At 44.5% G+C, this 20,360-nt stretch overlaps 1 protein-coding gene across 1 annotated transcript in view; it reads right to left on the bottom strand.

Moving 5' to 3' along the window:
- Positions 1 to 20,360, bottom strand: part of LOC311351708 (CUB and sushi domain-containing protein 3-like) — a gene marked incomplete at its 5' end in the record, with an annotated part of 223,472 nt that overhangs the window by 157,999 nt on the left and 45,113 nt on the right. Inside the window, 3 exons of the mRNA XM_084471868.1 lie at positions 955 to 1,032; positions 3,193 to 3,305; positions 10,700 to 10,961. Coding sequence (XP_084327994.1) covers positions 955 to 1,032; positions 3,193 to 3,305; positions 10,700 to 10,961 — 453 coding nt within the window. The remainder of the gene's footprint in view (positions 1 to 954; positions 1,033 to 3,192; positions 3,306 to 10,699; positions 10,962 to 20,360) is intronic.

Below are 20,360 nucleotides of genomic sequence, written 5' to 3'. Positions count from 1 at the left end.
CTCCAACTACATCGCAGGTGCTGCAATATTCACTCTGCAAGGCTTTCCATACATACTAATGGTCTCTGTACCCCAGATAAAAGCCTCCCGGATGGAATTAAATATACGCCATACCTAGGAAAATACACAGGTTTCCATGAATAAAAGTCAGTGTAAATGAATTTTTTTAAAACACAGCCACATTTCTGTAGCAAGATATTGTGGCAAATAAAAGAAGGAATCAAATAAAGAAGTTGGCTGAAAATGAAATCCAGGAAAAGTGTGATATCACGCTGGCATTAAGACATCAGACGCACAGAATCTTAAGTATTCAAAGCGAGGAACGCTCCTTCTCAATTACAAACGTTCAAGTTAATTATCGTGGGTTATAATAGTGTTATGGCTGCTTTGACGCAGTGGCAATCACACAGTCTTTTAGCCTGATTAAATTTATATAACGCCTCTGCATTGTTTGCGTCTCCTAACAAAAGAAGAGGCCGAGGTGGACAAGGGCACTTAAGGTCATGATTGAAATTACAACCGGCTACCACCAAGTTTCTACCTCGTTTTGAGTCAGCTTAGGTCTTTCTACAGCTTGGGTTAATGGCAGGGTACAGTGCGTGCATACATACGTGTCTAGTTTTTTAATTCATGTTAATTTAGGATGTGGGCTCTTGATTAGGTGTAGGACTTTATGAGGAGGGATTGTTGTAGATAATTGCTCTGCAGTGTGCAGCTCGACATCACATGTGCACCTATCTGCCAGACGGCGGAGAGGGGGAGGCTGAAATGAAAAGGGACCGCGCTTGGGCTGAATCCGGTACTGTCGCTTTAAGGGCCTTGAGCAAACAATGCAGCAACGCAAAAAGGAAAAAGCCAAAAACTAAACACAAAACCCACAACGCAAGCCCCGAATAAACCCAAACAACACAAAACAATGAAATACATTTACATAAGAGAAAATAAAAGACTTACTCAAAGAGAGTTTGTTAGTGTTGTCCTTTCCTGGTAATAATTTAACCCCTCTGGATTTAAGCTCTCCAGAGCTTTTCACTGGTTGAGAGCAAGGCCGTTCGATAAAAGAAGAAGTTACAGAATTAGACGGGAGAAGAGACAGCACAGGCACAACTCATTTCACAGGTACAATTACAGTTTCTGTGATGAACGTCGAGGTGTAGCTAATGTACATGTTGACATGTACACGTGAAAACATTGACCAATTTATGCAACAAGGGCCGTTGTTATGCCGTCTCCTAAAGCTGACTATAGGAACTCTGTCCCATTCGAAGTCTGTCCTGTATTAAGCAATACATTGAATAATATATGCGGGTGTCAGAGCAGGTTATTGTAACGAAAAAGGGGGGGGGGGGGGGGGGACATCACAACACAGATTCAAAGGAAAGCAGAAAGACTATACTCGCAGTTAATGTAATTGAACACAACAGGTGGGCCAGGATTCTGCACAAAGCACAGGTGATGCAAGCGCCCGTCATAACTGTGCGGTCTCACAGTTTAGCCAGAAGCAATGAATGAAGTGTCAAGCTAGATGAGGACTATTTGCTTCTAGAACAATCCCCTCCAGCCCGGGGTGCATTTCATTCCATTTTTAAATCATGATATTAAACGACGGAGAATTGTAACTGTGCCAATTTAGTGGTGGTTAGGTGGTGATTGTTATTCACCAAAGCACGCAGCACAATATAGTCCTTTCTCTTGGTGGTTTTATCCATCATTGAAGTCATCTCCCAACTTTTTCTTTCTGATTTCCATTCTAAATACGTGACTTATGTAGATGAATTGCGCACCACTGCTGCAGTAAACAAGGCGCTGGTTTCTCTCTGATGCTTGCGTTGCTTTCACTCCTCCTCCTCCTATGCTTGCGGTTGACCAATAGGGCAAGTTGCATGGATTGAATTGGGAAAGGCCCTTGAAATGACCAAAACAGCTTTCATGCCAGCCTGATCTGCAGAGCGACATTAGATCGCTTGCAGATTCAGCTGAAATTGTAATAACTGAGCCAATAATGTAATAATACATAAATATGGCTGCAGCCCTCCATTCAATATTATCATATCATACTGCTTTAATCACCAATAATCATAACCTGAATGCCTAGATGCCTAGATACCTAGATGCTGCTCCTAAACTGATTGAATGCACACGTTCATCCACATATGCACAACCATGCTGTTCTTGAACTAAAGAAATCTGTAAATTCCATAAAGACAATTTCACCAAACTTCCTGTAATTCCAGAGTTTTTGCAGTAATCTTATGTGCTGATGTGTCAGTTTTTATGTAGTAGCTTGTGTAGATATAGTGGATGTCTATGTACTGTGTACTGGGCACCTCTCTCCTCATTATGGTTATTTGTGTGGATTTGGGTGGAGGGGTATCTGTAAGGTCAGATATTTAAGCATCTTGTGTTGCAATATGCAATATTAAGGCATGTCAGTTAGTGTCAAGTGTGATGGTTTCTCTCCAGAAATTGAAAATAAAATAAAGTGATACCTCAGTTATTACATTATTGGCTCAGTTATTACATTTTCAGGATTTTATTAATACAAGGCCAATAACGTAATAACGAAAAAAGGTATTACATTATTGGCTCAAAAACTTTATTACATTATTGGCAAGTTATTACGTCATTGGCTTTATTACATTTAAATTATTACATTATTGGCTGTTATTACGTTATTGGCCGTTATTATGTTATTGGCTTTATTACATTTAAATTATTACGTTATTGGCTTTATTACATTTAAATTATTACGTTATTGGCCGTTATTACGTTATTGGCCGTTATTATGTTATTGGCTTTATTACATTTAAATTATTACGTTATTGGCCGTTATTACGTTATTGGCTTTATTACTTTATTGGTTGCTTCAGGCCCTAACATATCTACAGCACAGTGTTTATAAGGTCTGAAGAATCAATTATGTTTTTTTGGGGAGATTTATGTTTTTTAACTAACAGGGGAGAAAAAGGTGGTAGCCATCAGCAATTTTTTTAACAACAGGGATGACCAATATCAAAGGACTGCACCGCACCTCCGCTTAGAGTCTGCCCTCGACAGAAGCCTTATTAACATTCAGGGTTAGAAAAATAACAAATAAAAATATGGAGGTAATTAGCGGGGGAGGGTTCGGGGGGCGTGTTTAAGGTGGAGGAGGCCCGGGGAGGGGGACATTGTGGAGGACTCGTGTCTTACCCTGGTACTGGGCCCTGAAGCCCTTGTGTCTGTGGTTGCTCTCTGTCACAAAGTGCAGCCGCAGCCAGTTCTTGTTGCTGATGATGGGCGCCGGGATGTTTGCGCCGGAAAGCCTGTGGAGGAGAACACAGGAGGGCTGAGCATGGGACCGGCATGGGAGGGGAAACACGCATAACCCATCCTCAAGTTGTTGCCACTGATGTAAATGGTAAACGGACTGCATTCAAATAGGGCTTTTCTAACCAGTGGCCACTCAAAGCGTTTTTTGCAATTATTGCCTCACATTCACCCGTTCATTCACACCAGGGGCGGAGTGGCCGTCGGGACGATCGGGAGTTTTCCCGGTCGGCCGGTCGGTCAGGGGTCAGGTGGCCGAGGTCAGGTGGACCAGCCCACATTTAATGTCGCGAGACGCGTGTAAGCCGGGCCTATGCGTTATACATCATTATTCTACTTCAGCACTCGTCCGCGATCCCCCCCCCGTCAACAATCGCGATCGCTACGCCACTGGGCTGGTGGTGGGCCGGTGGTGGGCTGGGCTGGGCCGGTCAGAATTCTCCCGGTGGCTTTTAGTGCCCCACTCTGCCCCTGATACACACATTCACACACCGACGGCGGTGTCAACCATGCAAGGCGACAGCCAGCTCGTCAGGGTGCAGTTAGGGTGAGGCGTCTTGCTCAGGGACACCTCGACACTCTGCTAGGAGGAGCCGGGGATTGAACCAGCAACCTTCCGGTTAAAACTGTACTCGCTCTACCTCCTGAGCCACTGCCGCCCTTTATGTAGAACAAGTGCGGGGGTCACACTGGACGGACAAATTCTTGTTTAAAAACTAGACGTTCAGGAAGTAAAAATTGGCAGGAATGTATGCTTACATCCTAGGTATTACACACAACTCTTCATTGCCGATAAAATACCTTTAATACCTGGTTAAAATGTTTTTATTGTACATTTGATCCACATTTAATTTGGTGCTGTTTTCAGTGCTTTATGATAGTGGTAATGATGTTTCCCTACTGAGCAATCACCTGTAGGGCAAATAAATTGTTTTCATCAACAAATGAAAATATTATAAATGAGCGTTTAGCTTTTTTTTTTTTTCAAAACCAACAGAAAAACATGTCAGCATGTAATGGGTAAAATTATTACTTGTCACAAGCTTCTCAAGGAGGCTATAGGGAGGCGAGACAGGCTTATTGTCGGATTTGACACGTAAACACGATTCTATTCTTTGCTGTAATGGACATGGCCATATTTATTATAAAATATGAACAAATAATGTTGAAGTGAACAATTCTTTCTTAATACACAATGTGTCTGTACATGTAAACCTCTATGACACCCAACTGTTTGACACTCAACATTAAATCACTGTTGAGACTCGAGCCATTTTATTTATTAATTTGCGTTTAACTCTTATGACATGACGCTAGTGCATTTCTATCTCCAACGCTTGCATCAAAGAATGACATTTAATCTCAGTAGTTTATTTATTTATTTTATAGCTGTAATGTGGAGAAGCCACAGGAAGGCTTCAGAATTACTTAGGTGAAAAGGTACCGCTTATGTCCTGTCAAGGGAGAAAAACAGCACACTGACAATGTAAAACAGTTTGCCCCTGAAACCTGGAAGAAATCCTTTCTTACAAGGACTCTTCATGGATTTGCGCTTTGAGCTTTGTGTGTGTATGTGTGTGCGTGTCTGTGTGTTTGCGTTTGTGTGTTTGTGTGCGTGCATGTGCCTGTGCATGCATACAAAGTGTCCGTAGCTCAGTCCATCTAGGGGGTTAGGGTTAGTGGAGAGACAAGGATACTTAGAGGTGTGTGGGCATGCTTTTCCCGTATCTTGCCTCTCAACATCTACCAGCGTGTTTGTGCTGCGATTTCAAGCATATGGCTGTAGAGTTAAAAAAAAATAAGACAAAAGTAGTGTACAATACGGGCATCGGGGACTGATCACATGGCTTCAACGCTGCCAGGAGACTTGTCATTTGTCTAGCTAAGCAGGCCGTGCTTTTATCTCCCAGCGTGCATCTTGTTCTTCACCAGTCAATAGCGCGCAGCAATGCCACTGTGGCCATTAAAGCACAACTTGAGACAGGAGAGGGAACAGAGGAATCTAAGAAACGAGCCACAGTGGGTCCCAGTGAGCATAAACTAAGACGCTGCAGTGCTTCAAGCATCATTTGCTGAGGTGCCGCTGTCGCCAAACGGGTGGGGAGTAGAGGAGTCTGCGTTTTGTTTACCGTTAGTGAAAAGAGAAGGGGGGGGAGGGGTTATCTGCACAAAAAATCAGATACTCTATTCACCATTAAAGGAAAGGGATTATAATGAAAACGTAGAAATTGATCCCGTCAATCACCTTCTTTACAGGAGATAATTAGAAAAACTAAAAGTGCTTCCTTACAAAATGGCCGGGCCCCACACACACACACACACACACACACACACACACACACACACACACACACCGTATTTCATAATAGAAAACTGGATGGCTTCTAATGCGTAAGTGCGAAACCATCCATCACCAACGGCGACGGCGGCCCGCAAGGGAGAAGTTTAACCGTGTTTGATTTTACATAAAACGTGACCTTTTCTTCGTGACCCGAAAAAGAAAAAAAAAAAAGAGATAACAAACGACACTGTTTATAAGCCAACGTCTGCATGTTGCTGCCGCGGAGGCCGTAAGTTATGGTACCTCTTCAGAAAAATGGATGGCGACCATAAAAGTCTGTGGCTGAGCAGCTGCCCGGCTCCCCTGTAGGCGGGGCAGCAGGGATGTAACTTATTTAAGAGCAGCAGCGGTGAATAAACTGGAGGGGCCAAAGAAAACTACCAGTGCACATCTAAACACCATGTGTCATGAACGGCAAATCCAAAGGTCACAGACGTTTTACAAGGGCCTCATTTCGTTGCATTACGGACAATAACATTTAATTACAACAGCGCTTTTCTACCAGTGACCAGTGGCCACTCAAAGTGCTTATGATATTTCCTCACATTCACCCGTTCATGCACACACACGACGGTGGTGTCAACCATGCAAGGTGACAGCCAGCTCGTCGGGAGCAGTTAGGGTGAGGTGCCTCGCTCAGGGACACCTCGACACTCAGCTAGGAGGAGTCGGGGATCAAACTAGCAACCTTCCAGTCACCAGCCAACCCGCTCTACCTCCTGAGCCATATGCCGCCCCTTCATCCCAGATGATGAGTCATCATAGCGAGGTGAATCTGGGTTTTTGGACAGGAGAGGTTGGTGCCTTATACAGTATCACTGCCCTGGAATAACCCGTACACTCACCTTTACATGAACTTAAAAGGCGAGTCGATTCCGGAGCCAAATAGTGACTTCCTGGCTTTTCTCTCTATGATATAACCACCGCGGCCAAGGAGCTAATGAATTACCCATGGCCATCGGGATGTCTGGTCTCCTGACAAAGATACCACAGGAAGGAGTGGTTTGTGCGGAACGTTTCTCTGCTGTTTTTATCCTTCGGTCGGGACCACAAGATGGGCCACGTCGAATCCAATCGGAGGAATGGGACTCCTCACACAATGAAATTCTCTTCGATCTGTGCAGCAGTCTCGGCCCGGCGGTCTGTTTGTCCCGTCGCAGATAGATATGCAATATTGCTTCTCGTGATTACTCCCTGGCAGGCGTGCTATGAGCCTGGCCCCATCCACCTGATATATCCACAACACCCAAATACTGTTCATAATTTAATTTGGGCAGATTGGACAGATGAACTTCATCAATTTAAGTTTTATAATAATTTTGTGGTGCTTGTAAGATTTAATTTATTAGTACAACAGTTTACTAATGACTCCCACAATGGTTTAAGTTCTTGGCACATGAAGAAGGGGTGCACACTACACAAAAAACATGTAGAAACAAGGCAGGCATGGCAGAAAAACAGAAAGTCACACATGGGAATCAAACGGTTCTTAATTGTTATGATGTGACAATTCAAAAAAACAAAGCAGGAATAACAGCAGTTTAATTAGGCACGAGTAGATAACATCGGGTGGGGGCAGAAAACAAACAGGGACACATTTCAAGAAGGCTCATTTGTTTTAAAAGTCTGTCTTGAAAGACAGAAGAGATGGCCGGTAATTGATTCTGATTGATGAATTTAACAAACGGGCAAAACAATCAAGGACAGCGCCACCGATCACGACTCAAACCCCCGGGAGAGCCTCGTGTTATTGCGGTGTCGGATTCTGATTGGCTCAAATTAGCGTCAAGTGGCGTCCCTCGCCATCAATGCAATTGGCAATATTTTGGTTGCTTTTATAAAGTCAGAGGAGCAACAACACACCGACTCTCTGGGTATCTGAGGAGCACGACCCAGGCCGTCACCTTATTTTACGTCCACTTTGTCCTGAGACGCCCAGACCCCTGATTGTCCCACTTCATATTCCTGATGTGTTTACGGGTTCATTTCCGCCCAAGATTGAAACAACATCAACATCAACAGCAAACTGGAGACTAGAGTGTGAGAAGAATCACAAATAGGTTCATCTTCAGATTATAAACATCATCTATTCATCAAGAGGCAATTTGGTGTTGAGCTAGAAAGACGTCACGCTTTGTTTAAAGCATTTCACAAAACCGTAATGAAGGGAAACTTAAATTTCCGGGTATGTCTTGGGGGACGTTTTTAAATCCTAGTTTATGGGCTTATTTACTGACTTGTTAGGCAGACAATTTAAATTATAAGCAGTGCAACAGAAACTCCAATACAATCCTGAACAAAAACGTGAGTTAGCATTGATTAGTAATAGGACCTTCGAGTTTTGGGTGATTCATTGTAACCTTCCCTCCTCCACTAAAACATTGGTTACCAATATCATTAACCAAAACTACTTCCAAAGAGTGTGAGTGTGAGCACGACTTGCCACAAACATAACAATAGCATTTGGGTATTCTTGATAATACCCTGTCGAGTGAAGAACTTGTATGTCGATTAATTGTTTTGAATTCCACAAATCCTGTAACATGAGCAAGTGGACTGGACAGGAACAGTCCTTTAACTGTACTGAAAGGATTCCTTGCTGATGCCACCCACCTGTTAGTCTGAGTTAGTCTGAACGTAACAGGATTCACTGACACCCCAACACAAATCCAGTCTGATTTAATTTTGATTAAAAATAATCCAGGATCATTTCAAAGGTCTAATGTCAAACAATACTAATTACTATTTTACATCCGATAATAAAATTACTACAAAGTAGAGAAAATCAAGGCTAAATTTGCCACCAAAAAAAATAAGCCTTCAATGTTAAATGTTATGTTGAGTCTGATTGGCTCACAGGTCCCCTGGCTGTCAATCATAGTTATGTAGCTCTAAAACTCAAGCGGTAAACTGATGGCTTGATGTCTCCCACCCACAGCTGTCGTAATACGTTGCAGTGTCTGAAAAGCCGGGCTGTACAATGGCCTTGTACACAATCAGAAGTGCTCATAAAGAGGTTGGAAGAAAGAGCAAGCTATTTTACAGGCAGAGGCTGGTGTGGTGCACTCCTCGCTTATATTAGTTTCATTTGTTTTCCTGTCTCTTTATTTACCTTGGCCAGACAGCGGCTTGTGTTTTAACCAGACTTAGTGGGTCCCAAGGGACCCATGCAGATTAAAATGAGAACTCTATAGCCTGCAAAGCGGGAAACTCAGCGGCATCCCATATTGTCACCTCGGTGTTTAGAAGCCAGATATATTGCCCCTGACGGATCTTCTCCCATGTTGTTTTATCTTCATATTCTATTGAAAACACACATCTTTTAATGACATTGAGGCAACAAACCATATCTGTGGTAGTCAGCAGATCATCCACTCATCTTAAAGTAACCCCCAAACGTAGGCTTACTAAGACACACTGCGCCGGTCAGTGAACGAGTTCATTCTGAAGATATTTTTAAGCCAAGATGTTTACCTGCGGGGCTGTCATAACACAACATCACTTCCCTGTCACTCGCTCCTCAACCCTAGCAACACACTTGGCAGTCGCCGCCACGCGTTCTGCCTCCCCTCTTGACTCTTTTCACTTCTCCAGCCTTCTGGCTGACAGTTTTTAACTCCTGGTACCCAACACTGTCTATCAGACTCCCCGATGGCAACTCTGAAGGGACAAAAGAGCTCATTGCTAAGTGATTGATTAGTGCTTCTTTGAACCGTGTCCAATTAATCCCTGGCAGGATCACATAAACCTGGAGGATGATCACATTCGCACACAGCGACCGGGGGGGGGGAAGATCACTCGCCTCAAGGTTAATCGGTCAAGCCCATTTCGTATTTTGTCAGTCCCGTGTTTCACAAGGGACTGACTTTCCCATCAGCCCAAATAGAAGACCGTAATACTTACGTGTCTCGTTAGATCTCCAAATAGATTTGACTGAAGTTGTACGCATCAGGGACAACACTGGTGGGGGCTTATAAATAAGTATTATTATTATGAGTGTAATTATTCATAAGTGCAGTTACAGATGTTTAGCTACTCAGGAAAACATTACATCGATTTATCAGACAAAAAAAAGGATCGGTATGTTTTCAGCCTCGGGATGAGCCATTCCTGCCTGAATGGATTCAACTGACGTGATGTACTAAATGCCAAGCACTGCAACGCACTTTGTTGACAACCATAAATAAGTGAGATGAATTGCAATTCCTTCGACTAAACACAACCTTAGTTTTTTAACTCTTGCACAACAAGACGGTTGTGTAACTGTATTACAATGTTGTATAAATACCATGAATATAGAAGCAGAGTTAATCATGTAGTGCAGGAGGTCAGGGACATGGAGGGCTGATTGACGCACCTGAATCTGTTGTGTTGCATGAATGATGAATGATTCAAAATGTGTGTTATTTGGATGTGTTTCTGCAGAGCACTTGGCTTTCATTGGAAACTGAGATTTGCATCTCTTAGTTGAATTCCACCAAACGGAGATCTTTGCAAATTAGTGAACTACAATGTGTTCATTCAAGTAGTTAAAGTTAAGTAAATGAAAAAAGAAACATTCTTTGGTATAATAATCAGTATAAAATGATCTGACTTAATCTTTAACTTCCAAGAACACTTGTCGTTTGCTCAAGCCTTTACATAACACACCACAAAACACATCCAGCAGATTCCGTACCACTCTTAATGATACAGTATATAGGCTACATCCTTTCCTGGATCAGTGATTAAAGACTTGGCCCTCCTCAATCCTGTACCACGCAGAGCCCCGGGGTCCGCCATGGCAGACCAGTGCAGTTGGATGTCCTGGGTTTGCCCTAACCACACCCTCAAAGGATTCCCTTGTCCTCCATCCCGATCCAAGCCACCGATTTACGCAGCAAGGCATCTCTCGCAAAATCCCCGGACACAGAGCGCAAAACACACAAACACATCAGGTCCCACAAGCCCCCCCGCCACAGGCCGGCCCAGCATCCCAACCGGGCGGCCGTTTGTTAACAACCCGCGGCCCGGACTGCGTCGGACGGTCAACCCCGCGACTCCACTCACCAGATGGTGGGCGACTCGGATCCCTCCACCTCCAGGTAATCCGACTTGTCGTCCATCTGGAACTCGGTGAACACCAGCGAGATGGTGTCTCCCGGGTCGGCCAGGATGGTCCACTTGCAGTCCCCGTTGCCGTGGCTACCGGCGCCGACGGGGCTGACCCCCGGGGAGTCGCCGCCGCCGCCGCCGCCGCCGCCGCCCAGGAAGTCGGGGCTGGAGATGAGGCCGCTGGAGCCGCGCAGGGTGCCTCCGCAGGTGTCCTCCGCTGTCAATCAACAGATTAAGGTCAGAGCGGGTCAGAATGATGTGTGAGAATAGGCGTGTTTCAGATTGTCTGCATTTGAGCGTGCATGAATGAATGATTTGAGAACATCCGCCGGAACTAGTCAGGAACACTTTAAGTTCCCACCACCAAGTCGGACACAGGTGCACTTCTCGTAGTTTGAACAAGCATAGTTTGGGAGAGGGCACGTCTCTTTGAAAGGAGTTAAATCATTTCTCACGTGGGAAATTCCACTTGGTAATTCCAACCAACTAGGGCAGCGTTTTGATATGTTGAGGGTGTCAACATATGAGGGGTGTGAGGAGTGTCTTATGTCTGCATTTATTTGAGACCATATGCACAGAAAAGCAGACGGAGGGAGTTGCCCTGGAGCTCCCGTGAGTTTTTAAAGTCATGTAACATGTCGCATAGGGAAGTTATCACCAGCATTTCTGACGTTTTTATCCCAGAATGCATTGTTATGAGAGGCAACGCAATGCATGGTTGATCTGAAACACGCCTAATGACATGAAGAACAAAATACTGGGGTTGGGTTCGTCCCAGACAATCATGGCACCAAGGACCAAAGGAGGAGGAGCCTGAATCTGCCACTAACTTATTGACAGTCAGGTTAATTAAAGCAGCAGTATGCAATAACAACCAATATTGATTTTAAAGGTGAGAAGCGGAATCACGCAAGAAAAGAATGAGTCACTTGTATTGGTGTGAGTGAAATGCTGTAATAAGACATATTTGAAAACCTTTGTTCTGTACTACGGAATTAAAGGTTACTAGTACTGCTAGCTAAGCATTTATAGAGTGAGATTTGCTCACATTTATTTCATGAATTAACTGGAGTGATGACTCAAAATATTTTAAACCGATACACTACTTATACGTGAATCCAAAAGAAACCTTGAATATGAAAATAATGGAGCCCCGAAGCCAAAAGATTATGAAATTACACACTTCAAACCTCCACTGACAGGAAGTACAATATTCATCACCCTGATACATGTGTAGCGGATGACATGACTTAATTTGTTGCAATAAAAAAATGCAGAAAACAAGTATCACATTCCCCACTGTCTCCTTCGCCCACCTCACTCCCCCAAAACCTTTAATTTTCATCCGTGAGTCATGTTGAGGGAAACAATAAACAATAAATAGTGTTAGGCAATTCACAATTGTTCTGATTTATTTTTCCCTTTAAATGAGTGCGTGGCACAAAAGCCAAATTTCAATGCACACAAGCCAGAAGGCATCTATTCTATCTACTCTATTAGACCTCCCTCTCACTCTCTCTCTCTCCCGCAACCCCCAACCCATCTACCTTTAGATCATTTTCTTCAAATCCCCCTCGGATACTTAATCTCCCACCCCTCCTTCCCTCCCTCCCTCACTCCCTTCCTCACTCCCTCCCTTTGGCTTGTGTTTCAAAGAATCTAAATGACAGTCAAGCTTTCACAGCTCTGGGATCATTTAAGGCTAATATGTGACACTGAGGCTCTGCCCATTTAAGACCTTTGATGGCTCAGCTACCCACTCCAGGGCTGTCAGAGCTGCCACCCCCCCCACCCCCAACCTCATCCACCCCACCCCCAACCCCCCCCCCCCCCCGCTTGAATTTGCTGCATCACATGATTGGTCAAGGAAATGAGGAAGTGGAAACATTCAGAAGGAGGATGAAAGGGAGGTAAGGGCAGAGGAGGGGGTGTGCGGTTGTATGTTAGCTCAATCCTTGTCTTTTAATGGGAGCAGCACATGCACTATGCAAGGGTAATGAGCCCAGCAGAACTCCAGCGCCCGGAGAAGAAGAGATGCTGCTGCTGCTGGACAAATTGTAACTAACCCATGTTGTGGACTGGAATATAAATCATGATAAACTAACAATCGCAAAAGGACAAAAAAGGAGCATACCAAAGGAAATTATGCCGGTGCATTCATACTACGAGATAAGTCCTCAATAGCAAAGCTTCATATTCTTCATCTCCTCTGACAACAATTAGTTATTATAAATTCTACCAGCAACCCACCCACGGCCCTGGGGGGTCTTGGAAGGCCTTTCAATGGACACTGCGAGATAATGCTCAGCCAGGTTCTTTAATTGGTTATGGTCCCTAATTAAAGAAGCTCCTCGGAGACTGGAGACTGCCGTATCGCTCATTTAACCTTCAGAGTCGATACCGGAGCCCTAGTTAGGGGCCCAGAGAGTGGCCATCGGGAAAAGGGAGGAGGGCTGTAGTCAATGAGTTTAGCAGTAACACACCATTATGAATAACTGAACAGAGATAAGAATGAAGAGAGAGTAAATGAACTGCAGGAAATGTGGTAAGGAAAGCATAAATATGAATTATGTTTTAGAAACGTTAAGTACATTAGTTGAGCATGGTGGTTATATAAAATGAATGAGTAAAAAAAAAAATACATATATATATATATATATATATATATATATATATATATATATATATTGATCCGATATCGATCCAATCCAATCCTGGGATCGATTTTTGTATTATTAGTACTTTGATTTTTTATATGGGCTTTTTGTGCCTTAAGGAACTGGACATTCCTTAGAGGATCACAGGGGGGATTGAAACTGGGGTCTCAAAGATCAAATCTTCAATATATGACGTTCTTCCTGGATGCCTGAAGCTTTAACCGTGTGCGGCCAGCCTTTGGTGACTCAACACACACTATCTTGTGTCGACTGCTGCGGTGTGTTGGTCATTGTGGAGTGTGTGTGTGGATGATGGTGAGAGGCTGCCCACTGCAGAGCCAATGGGTGGAGCTCAACCTAGTCCAGCTCACTCATACGACTTGGCAGCACAAGCTCAAGTAGCATCTAGCTTTAGCGCCGGAGAGCGAGCTCTGTCTGGGCAGCGGTTGACTGCGGCAACCGAACCAATAAGCTGGACTAGGGCCAGAGAGGTGGGCCTGGAGTAGGTAACTCATTGCCCATTTGGCTCTGCAGTGAGCACCACTTGAGGATGGCTGGTTCAAGCAGTCTCACCTGGCCCGGGTCAGACTGATTGGACTCTGGGGCCGGGTGAGGCAGTACACTTGTTGCACATTGAATAAGCAATGTGCACAGGTTAAACCAGCACACCTGCAATAAAACTCTCCAATAATCCAACATCACCACCCTGAGTCGTATCCCTCACCAAATCAATATCGGGACCTTGTAAATCGGAATCAAATCGATTGTTTATCTTACCCCGTTATTTAAGACCAACATTCAAGGGCCAGAAACTGCACTCTGGACAAAGGCGACTGGGGAAATAATGCTGATACCCACACTGCCCTTCCCACTGCCCCTTTGTCGACCCAGAAGTCCCCTGGCCGCTGTTGTTCGCTTAGCCCTCTCTTCAGCTGGGGTGGCGACCCTTACCTCTGAGACCCCCTCCACCCCCCAGTGGCTCTTGAATGTCGAACATGACTTTTCAAGGCTAGCCAGATTAATTAGCCATCCGGTTGGACAACGAAAAGGGTATCCACCTCACACGCTCCATCATGACCCATCTTTCATCTTCCTTGTTCTTGGAAGGGGTCACGTCCATGCGTTGAAGTGAATCAAATCATAAAGGAATGAAGTCATTAATTAAGCTTATGGATTAACTTTGCATCTGCCCTTTCCTATAAACGCAAACATGGATGTGTTCCATTACTCCATTACACACGCCGTCGTGACCTTTCCTAATCAATGCTGGTAATGCACCACAAAGTGATTTGGGTAGAGACAGTGATGTGTTTGCATTCCATCAGTGACACTCTGGCGGGTGTACGCCGCCTGGATTGTAAATACATGCATTGTGATGCAGAGGGAATCACAGAAAATTTGTGAAATAAGGAGGGTACAAAACAGGAGCCAAGGCAGAGGTGAGGTAGAGAAAGCGAAAGCGAGAACTAGGGGCTACAGAACACCGTGTCCAGGCAAGACCCATAACAATGAACAATAAGTACATTCATCACCATGCCATGCCCATTGTTGTCACACTAAGGCACCATCTCTGAATTTCAAGAGTGGCTCATTACAATGTTTCAAGGGCACAAAAATACATATTGGTACACGCACAGCGTCAAACAAAAATACATATTGGCACACACGCACCGTCGCACAAACACAAACCCCATGCACTCAACTCATAACCATCTGTGAGAGCTTGGTCTTTATTTGCTTCCTCGCTTTCAAAGAGGGTGTGGAATTGCTCAGGTACTTTCATGTGAGCACACACACACACACACACACACACACACACACACACACACACACACACACACACACACACACACACACACACACACACACACACACACACACACACACACACACACACACACACAATTAAGACACGTTCCCTCGACAGCAGCGTTTGTTGGCCAAACATCAAAACGTAATACACTCAAAATAACTCACCGCCGAGGCTTAATCAAATGCTGTATATATATCTTACGAGTTTTACGACGATCAATCAAGGTGTTCGGCAACGTGAGACCCTTGCTTTGCCTCAGCCAAGAACGGACCAACAAACCATGAAATGGCCAGCATCAGCAGCTCTCCGTTACGCCACCCGTCACTCACTGAGCCGGGGCTACAGGGCAACACGGTGACAGTGGTGGACAGCCACCGTGCTACGACTTGTCGCTAACGCCACGGCTAATTGTCAGGCGTACCGCGACGCAACGCTGACACTGGTGGGCTTTGACCGCCAGCCCACCCGAAAGTGATGGCCCTCAAGTGTCAAGCGGCCATTCATATTCAACGCCCCAAAACGACTCCAGAAATAATGATAATGATAAATGATGAGAGCATGAATCTCGTGTTGCCTTTTGATTCTGCAGGTGAACAAACCATGATGCAACCCGTATAGAAATGGGATATTTTCTATGGACGTGCCATTGGTGTATTTATAAATATTCATATGCAAGCATTGATTAACTGGACTGCTCTTGTCTCTTTATTTTGATAGTGCAAACGTATAAGGCCAATGAGATTTGTGACATCAAAATAACACACTTTAACATAATTGGTTTAGGAAGAATATAATTGGCTGCCACTGTACAAAGTGATAAACCCCCTAAATACAAATGAAGAGACACCTAAACCAAGGTCAGCTTCAGCCGAGAATGTAAGTAGTCTCCGTTTTCAGTAATTAATCAAGGCACTTTACAACTGACACATTATACAATATCAATGGACGCAGACTAAGCCAACCACAGTGCATTAAAACCCAAGGCGAATGTGTTTTAGTACAACACCCTCATTATTATCATTATAAGATCCTTTTCATTCTGACAGGTTATGAAAGGAGGTCTTGTTGTGACGAGATAAACCAAGACAACTTTCCACATGAAAGCAATTAAAGCATACTCCCTGAATGTAATTGAGTGGAGAACATGCAGAGAACATTAACTCCAATGAATATCTGTATCATGCAGGGCCGTAGGGGGGGGGGGATTGCGGCTTCAATGGCGGGGTTCAGTTTGGTTGGAGATGGGAGGGGGCTGCTAGGCTCGCGCACACACCAACTAATGTCCCACATGGCAGACACAAAGTAACAGGTCTCAAATGAATTAATCATTTACTCATCTCAGAGAAGTACTCAACCGCTGATTTTGAATACGGTTGTGATTAGGTTAGGATTTTTTCAAACGCTACAAAAAACGACAGAGCTCCAGTCCTCGGTGACCTCACAGCTGGCTACGGGCATGGGTTTCATGGGCTCACGGAAATCATATACAGCTACGGTACAAACCTCTATAAGCTCAGAGCCTCGCGTAACCCACGCAAGGTGGTGGTTTTATGGGCTGAATGACTTCAACTGGTATTGGTCAACTGCAGCCCAAAACCAAACCTGCCGTCTTGTTCATGAGACACAGCGAGGGCGCCGGCTGTGAGGCGCGGCGGAAAGAGCACAAAGTCACGTTTTATAAGACCAGAGAGCATGCATATTTTAAAAGACGCCGGCGGCGTAATTTGATGTTTTTTATGCACTCCGACAGCCCACATGTTTTAAAGTGTTCTTGGAGAATGATTGTGGGGTGTGGGGTGTGGAAATAACCCTTTTGTAGACACATAATACCGGCTGGCAAGAGGAAAACAGTGTCTTTATCAGGGCAGGATGACGATAGACATGACTGAAAATAAGTAACACCGGCCTCCTGCCTTATTATTCCAATTGTCAGCATCAGGAAAGTTCACTTGAGGGCTGTCATGGCCGGGTCGCAATAAGGTAGGTTTTGTCCCTGAATAAATGTCAGCCAGAAACAAACTATTCTTAGAGACGGGTGAGGAACATGGCTCATGGACAGGTCTTAACCCCACCAAGTGTTCTGATCTATGTCTGCTCTATAAATGGCATCGGAAATCTGCGATTCTACAATGGGCAGGAGCTGGAGTGGGAGCAAATATTAGAGTCTAGTTTAGTCAAAATATGGTTTGTATTGTTGATATTCATTGGGATAAATGCATAAATGCAACATTTTTGCATTTATTTGCATTTCTTTATTGTACCAATATATTTGGATAATGACACTCTCAGAATCAACATTACCAGTTATGGTACCAATCGGTTTTTATTGCGCGGAGTTGAGCACTTTACAAAATAAAAGTTACATTTAATCAAATGATAGCACTTAATCTACAGTTCCTCCCAATAAATAACAGTTTAATAACGTTCTAATTTAATATTTAAACACTGTAAGATTCCTCATCATGAAACCCCAACATTCCTTGAGATGGGGCAGGGATTCCAAACACTCTGATTGACGATAAAGAGATCACTCGTGACTCAATAATAGCGTTGCCTTCTGCAGGCAGCAAGGCAGCAGCGGCTGACAGATGGATACATTATGGTCCGCCGCAGACCTGCCAACCAAGAAATGCCGGTTCCCATACAGTCTCTTCGCAGAACCACCTATACAGGATAATCCTCCAGCCAATCACTGTGGTCTGAGGGTTGCGGAGGACTGCATCACTACGGACAGATGACTCATAGGTGAGGTGGCGTTAGGTTGCATCCCTGGTGTACACAATATCTCCATGTCACATTGACCCATGCGCTCAGCCTCAATAAACCGGTCTCCAGCACCTCGTTGGCAGGCGCTAAAGCATCCATCGCCGGGTCCTCCAAAGCGGTTAAGTCACATGATAAGAAAGGGCAAGGCAGTGAGGGTTTGTCTGGGCGTTTTCAAGCGAATCATTAAAGCGTGCGATTGATTTGAAGAGAATGGGATTCGTTTCTTTCAAAAGCCAAAAGATGAGAGAGGAAAAAAAAGGGGGGGAAAATGATGGTAAGGATTAGCACGGCTCATTTGCATCGCTAGCATCAGCAGCATAACGCTACTTGAGGAGGGATTAAGGCTGCCTACCCTTGACTTTGATCAGATACACGACACTCAAGTCTTTTGACTTGGATTCACCCTGACGAAAAACGGGAGGAATCAATGCGGGAGCTGTTACGCAAACTCAAAGTTTCTTTCCTTTGTCATAATCCCCACCGCTAACGCGAAGCCTCTCAATACGTTGAGTAGATTTACCCAGAATTAGGAAAGGTTTATAATTGATAGCAGTGGTAATAATTGGAGATCTGAACTTCTGTTGCAGACATACAATTAATATTGCGTCAGACGGGCTCCCATCCCGGGGATATGCCGGTTGAACGCATCTTTCATAAAGTTCCCACCAGGGAGACGGTGCCCTATAGCACTCGTTCAGGAAAAGGGCACATCCGCAAAGCTTTATTTTGGTTGTTAGTTGCTATGTTGAATGGTTTTATTGTATTATAATGGCATAGTAGGTAGTACGAAGTTAAACAAGCATTACAATACAGCCACTGAGACAGTGAATGGTTATATCCCTCATGGTAAATCTATCATCCCAGCTTGATCTCACCGGCTAATGAGCTAGTGGCGTACAGCCATGTCACTTTTATCAAACACCATTATTGTATTTATACGTGGCAACAAGAAAACTTATGCTCCAAATATTTTCATTTCATCTGACTAAGTTGATAAAAAGCCAATAACTTAGTTAAAGTATTAAAGTATCTAATATATAATCACTGTTGGTAACTGTGGATCATTCCCTACGTGATATTCTTCCTATTCTCACGTTTCCTAAGCCCCCTTGCTCATTGTCGCACTACCTATAGATACATGACTGTCCAGAGACAGTGATAAGATGGAGGGTACTTGAGGAGAATCCGGTGACGCAGCGCAACGACTTGTGAGAAGAATGGGCTTCATCGTCTCTAATTACTTCCCTCTATCCATCCATCTCTTTATCTCTTTCGCTTCTGTTCCGTTTCAACAACCTCAAAGCCTCTTTTTCCCTGACTGTCCTAGTTTTCTGTATCGTCTGGATCCTTCTCCATCTTTAGCCTACTATACACTGCCTTCCCAAACCTCACAAGTTGGTTGAAACGGAAGCAGTGCATCCAAGCAGGATGTGTACACCATAGCAAGCAAAGTTATGATCTAGTCTTGTATCCTTAGGTTATATATACCCTAATGAACAGTGGCTATTGAACATTTCTGGAAGGACATTGGTCATTGTCCGAGAAATTGGCTCAGTAAATGCCAATGTATTGGGCAAAAAAATCTGTGAATCTCTTCCAAATTGTATTTTTTATAAATAAACAAAACTAAGAAAAATGCCTTTGCAGTAGGAAAACCGGGAACAATTACGTACTATCGGTGCTAAATCCATAGCGCGAATCAAATGTGTGCGGAAAATCTGGTCGGGAGCCACAGGCACAGGTAACTGGGTTACCAGTGAGCCAGCGAGGGCCAGGGGTATATGAAAGAAGTGTGTGCTGTGTGGCTGCCTTCAGCGCCGTCACAGGCTTAGCAAGAGGTACGGAGTCTGCCTGTGTGTCACATCGGAGAGCAGTCGCTTATCAAAAGAATGGGCAGGTTCTCTGAGGGAACGCAGATCAAAGGACCATCTGGCGGCGCGGAGAAGCAGGCCACGGGTTTGGAGAGGACAGGAGCAGCGAAGGGGGCAGCAGCAGCAAGGAGCCGCTCACCGAGGCCTCCGACGGATGGCTGCTCCTGGCGAGTGCCAACAGAGCATTCCCAAACACCGCTCTCAAAAAAAAAAAAAAAAAAATCACATGGAGCCGGTTGATGCTTCTTGAGCTGCTTGAGCCACCAAGGGCGCTCCACACAAACGGATTGAAGCAGGAGGCGGGCATGACAGAGAAGTGTGAATGAAGCTCAGTCTGCGTTCAATTCAATTTTATTTGTATAGCCCTTCATCACCGGTACAGTCTCAAAGGGCTTAACAGGCCGTCTATTTATGACACCCCCCCTGACCCTAGCCCCCCTGACCCTAAGTAAAAACTCCCTTAATTAGCAAGGGAGAAATCTTAAGAAGCAACGCAGAGTGGGTGATCC

The sequence above is a fragment of the Micromesistius poutassou genome (genome assembly GCF_964030765.1).
Source record: "Micromesistius poutassou genome assembly, chromosome: 8".
NCBI classification, from domain to species: domain Eukaryota; kingdom Metazoa; phylum Chordata; class Actinopteri; order Gadiformes; family Gadidae; genus Micromesistius; species Micromesistius poutassou.
Note: the sequence above shows the minus strand (reverse complement) of the source record. Positions and strands in the feature narration are given on the sequence as shown.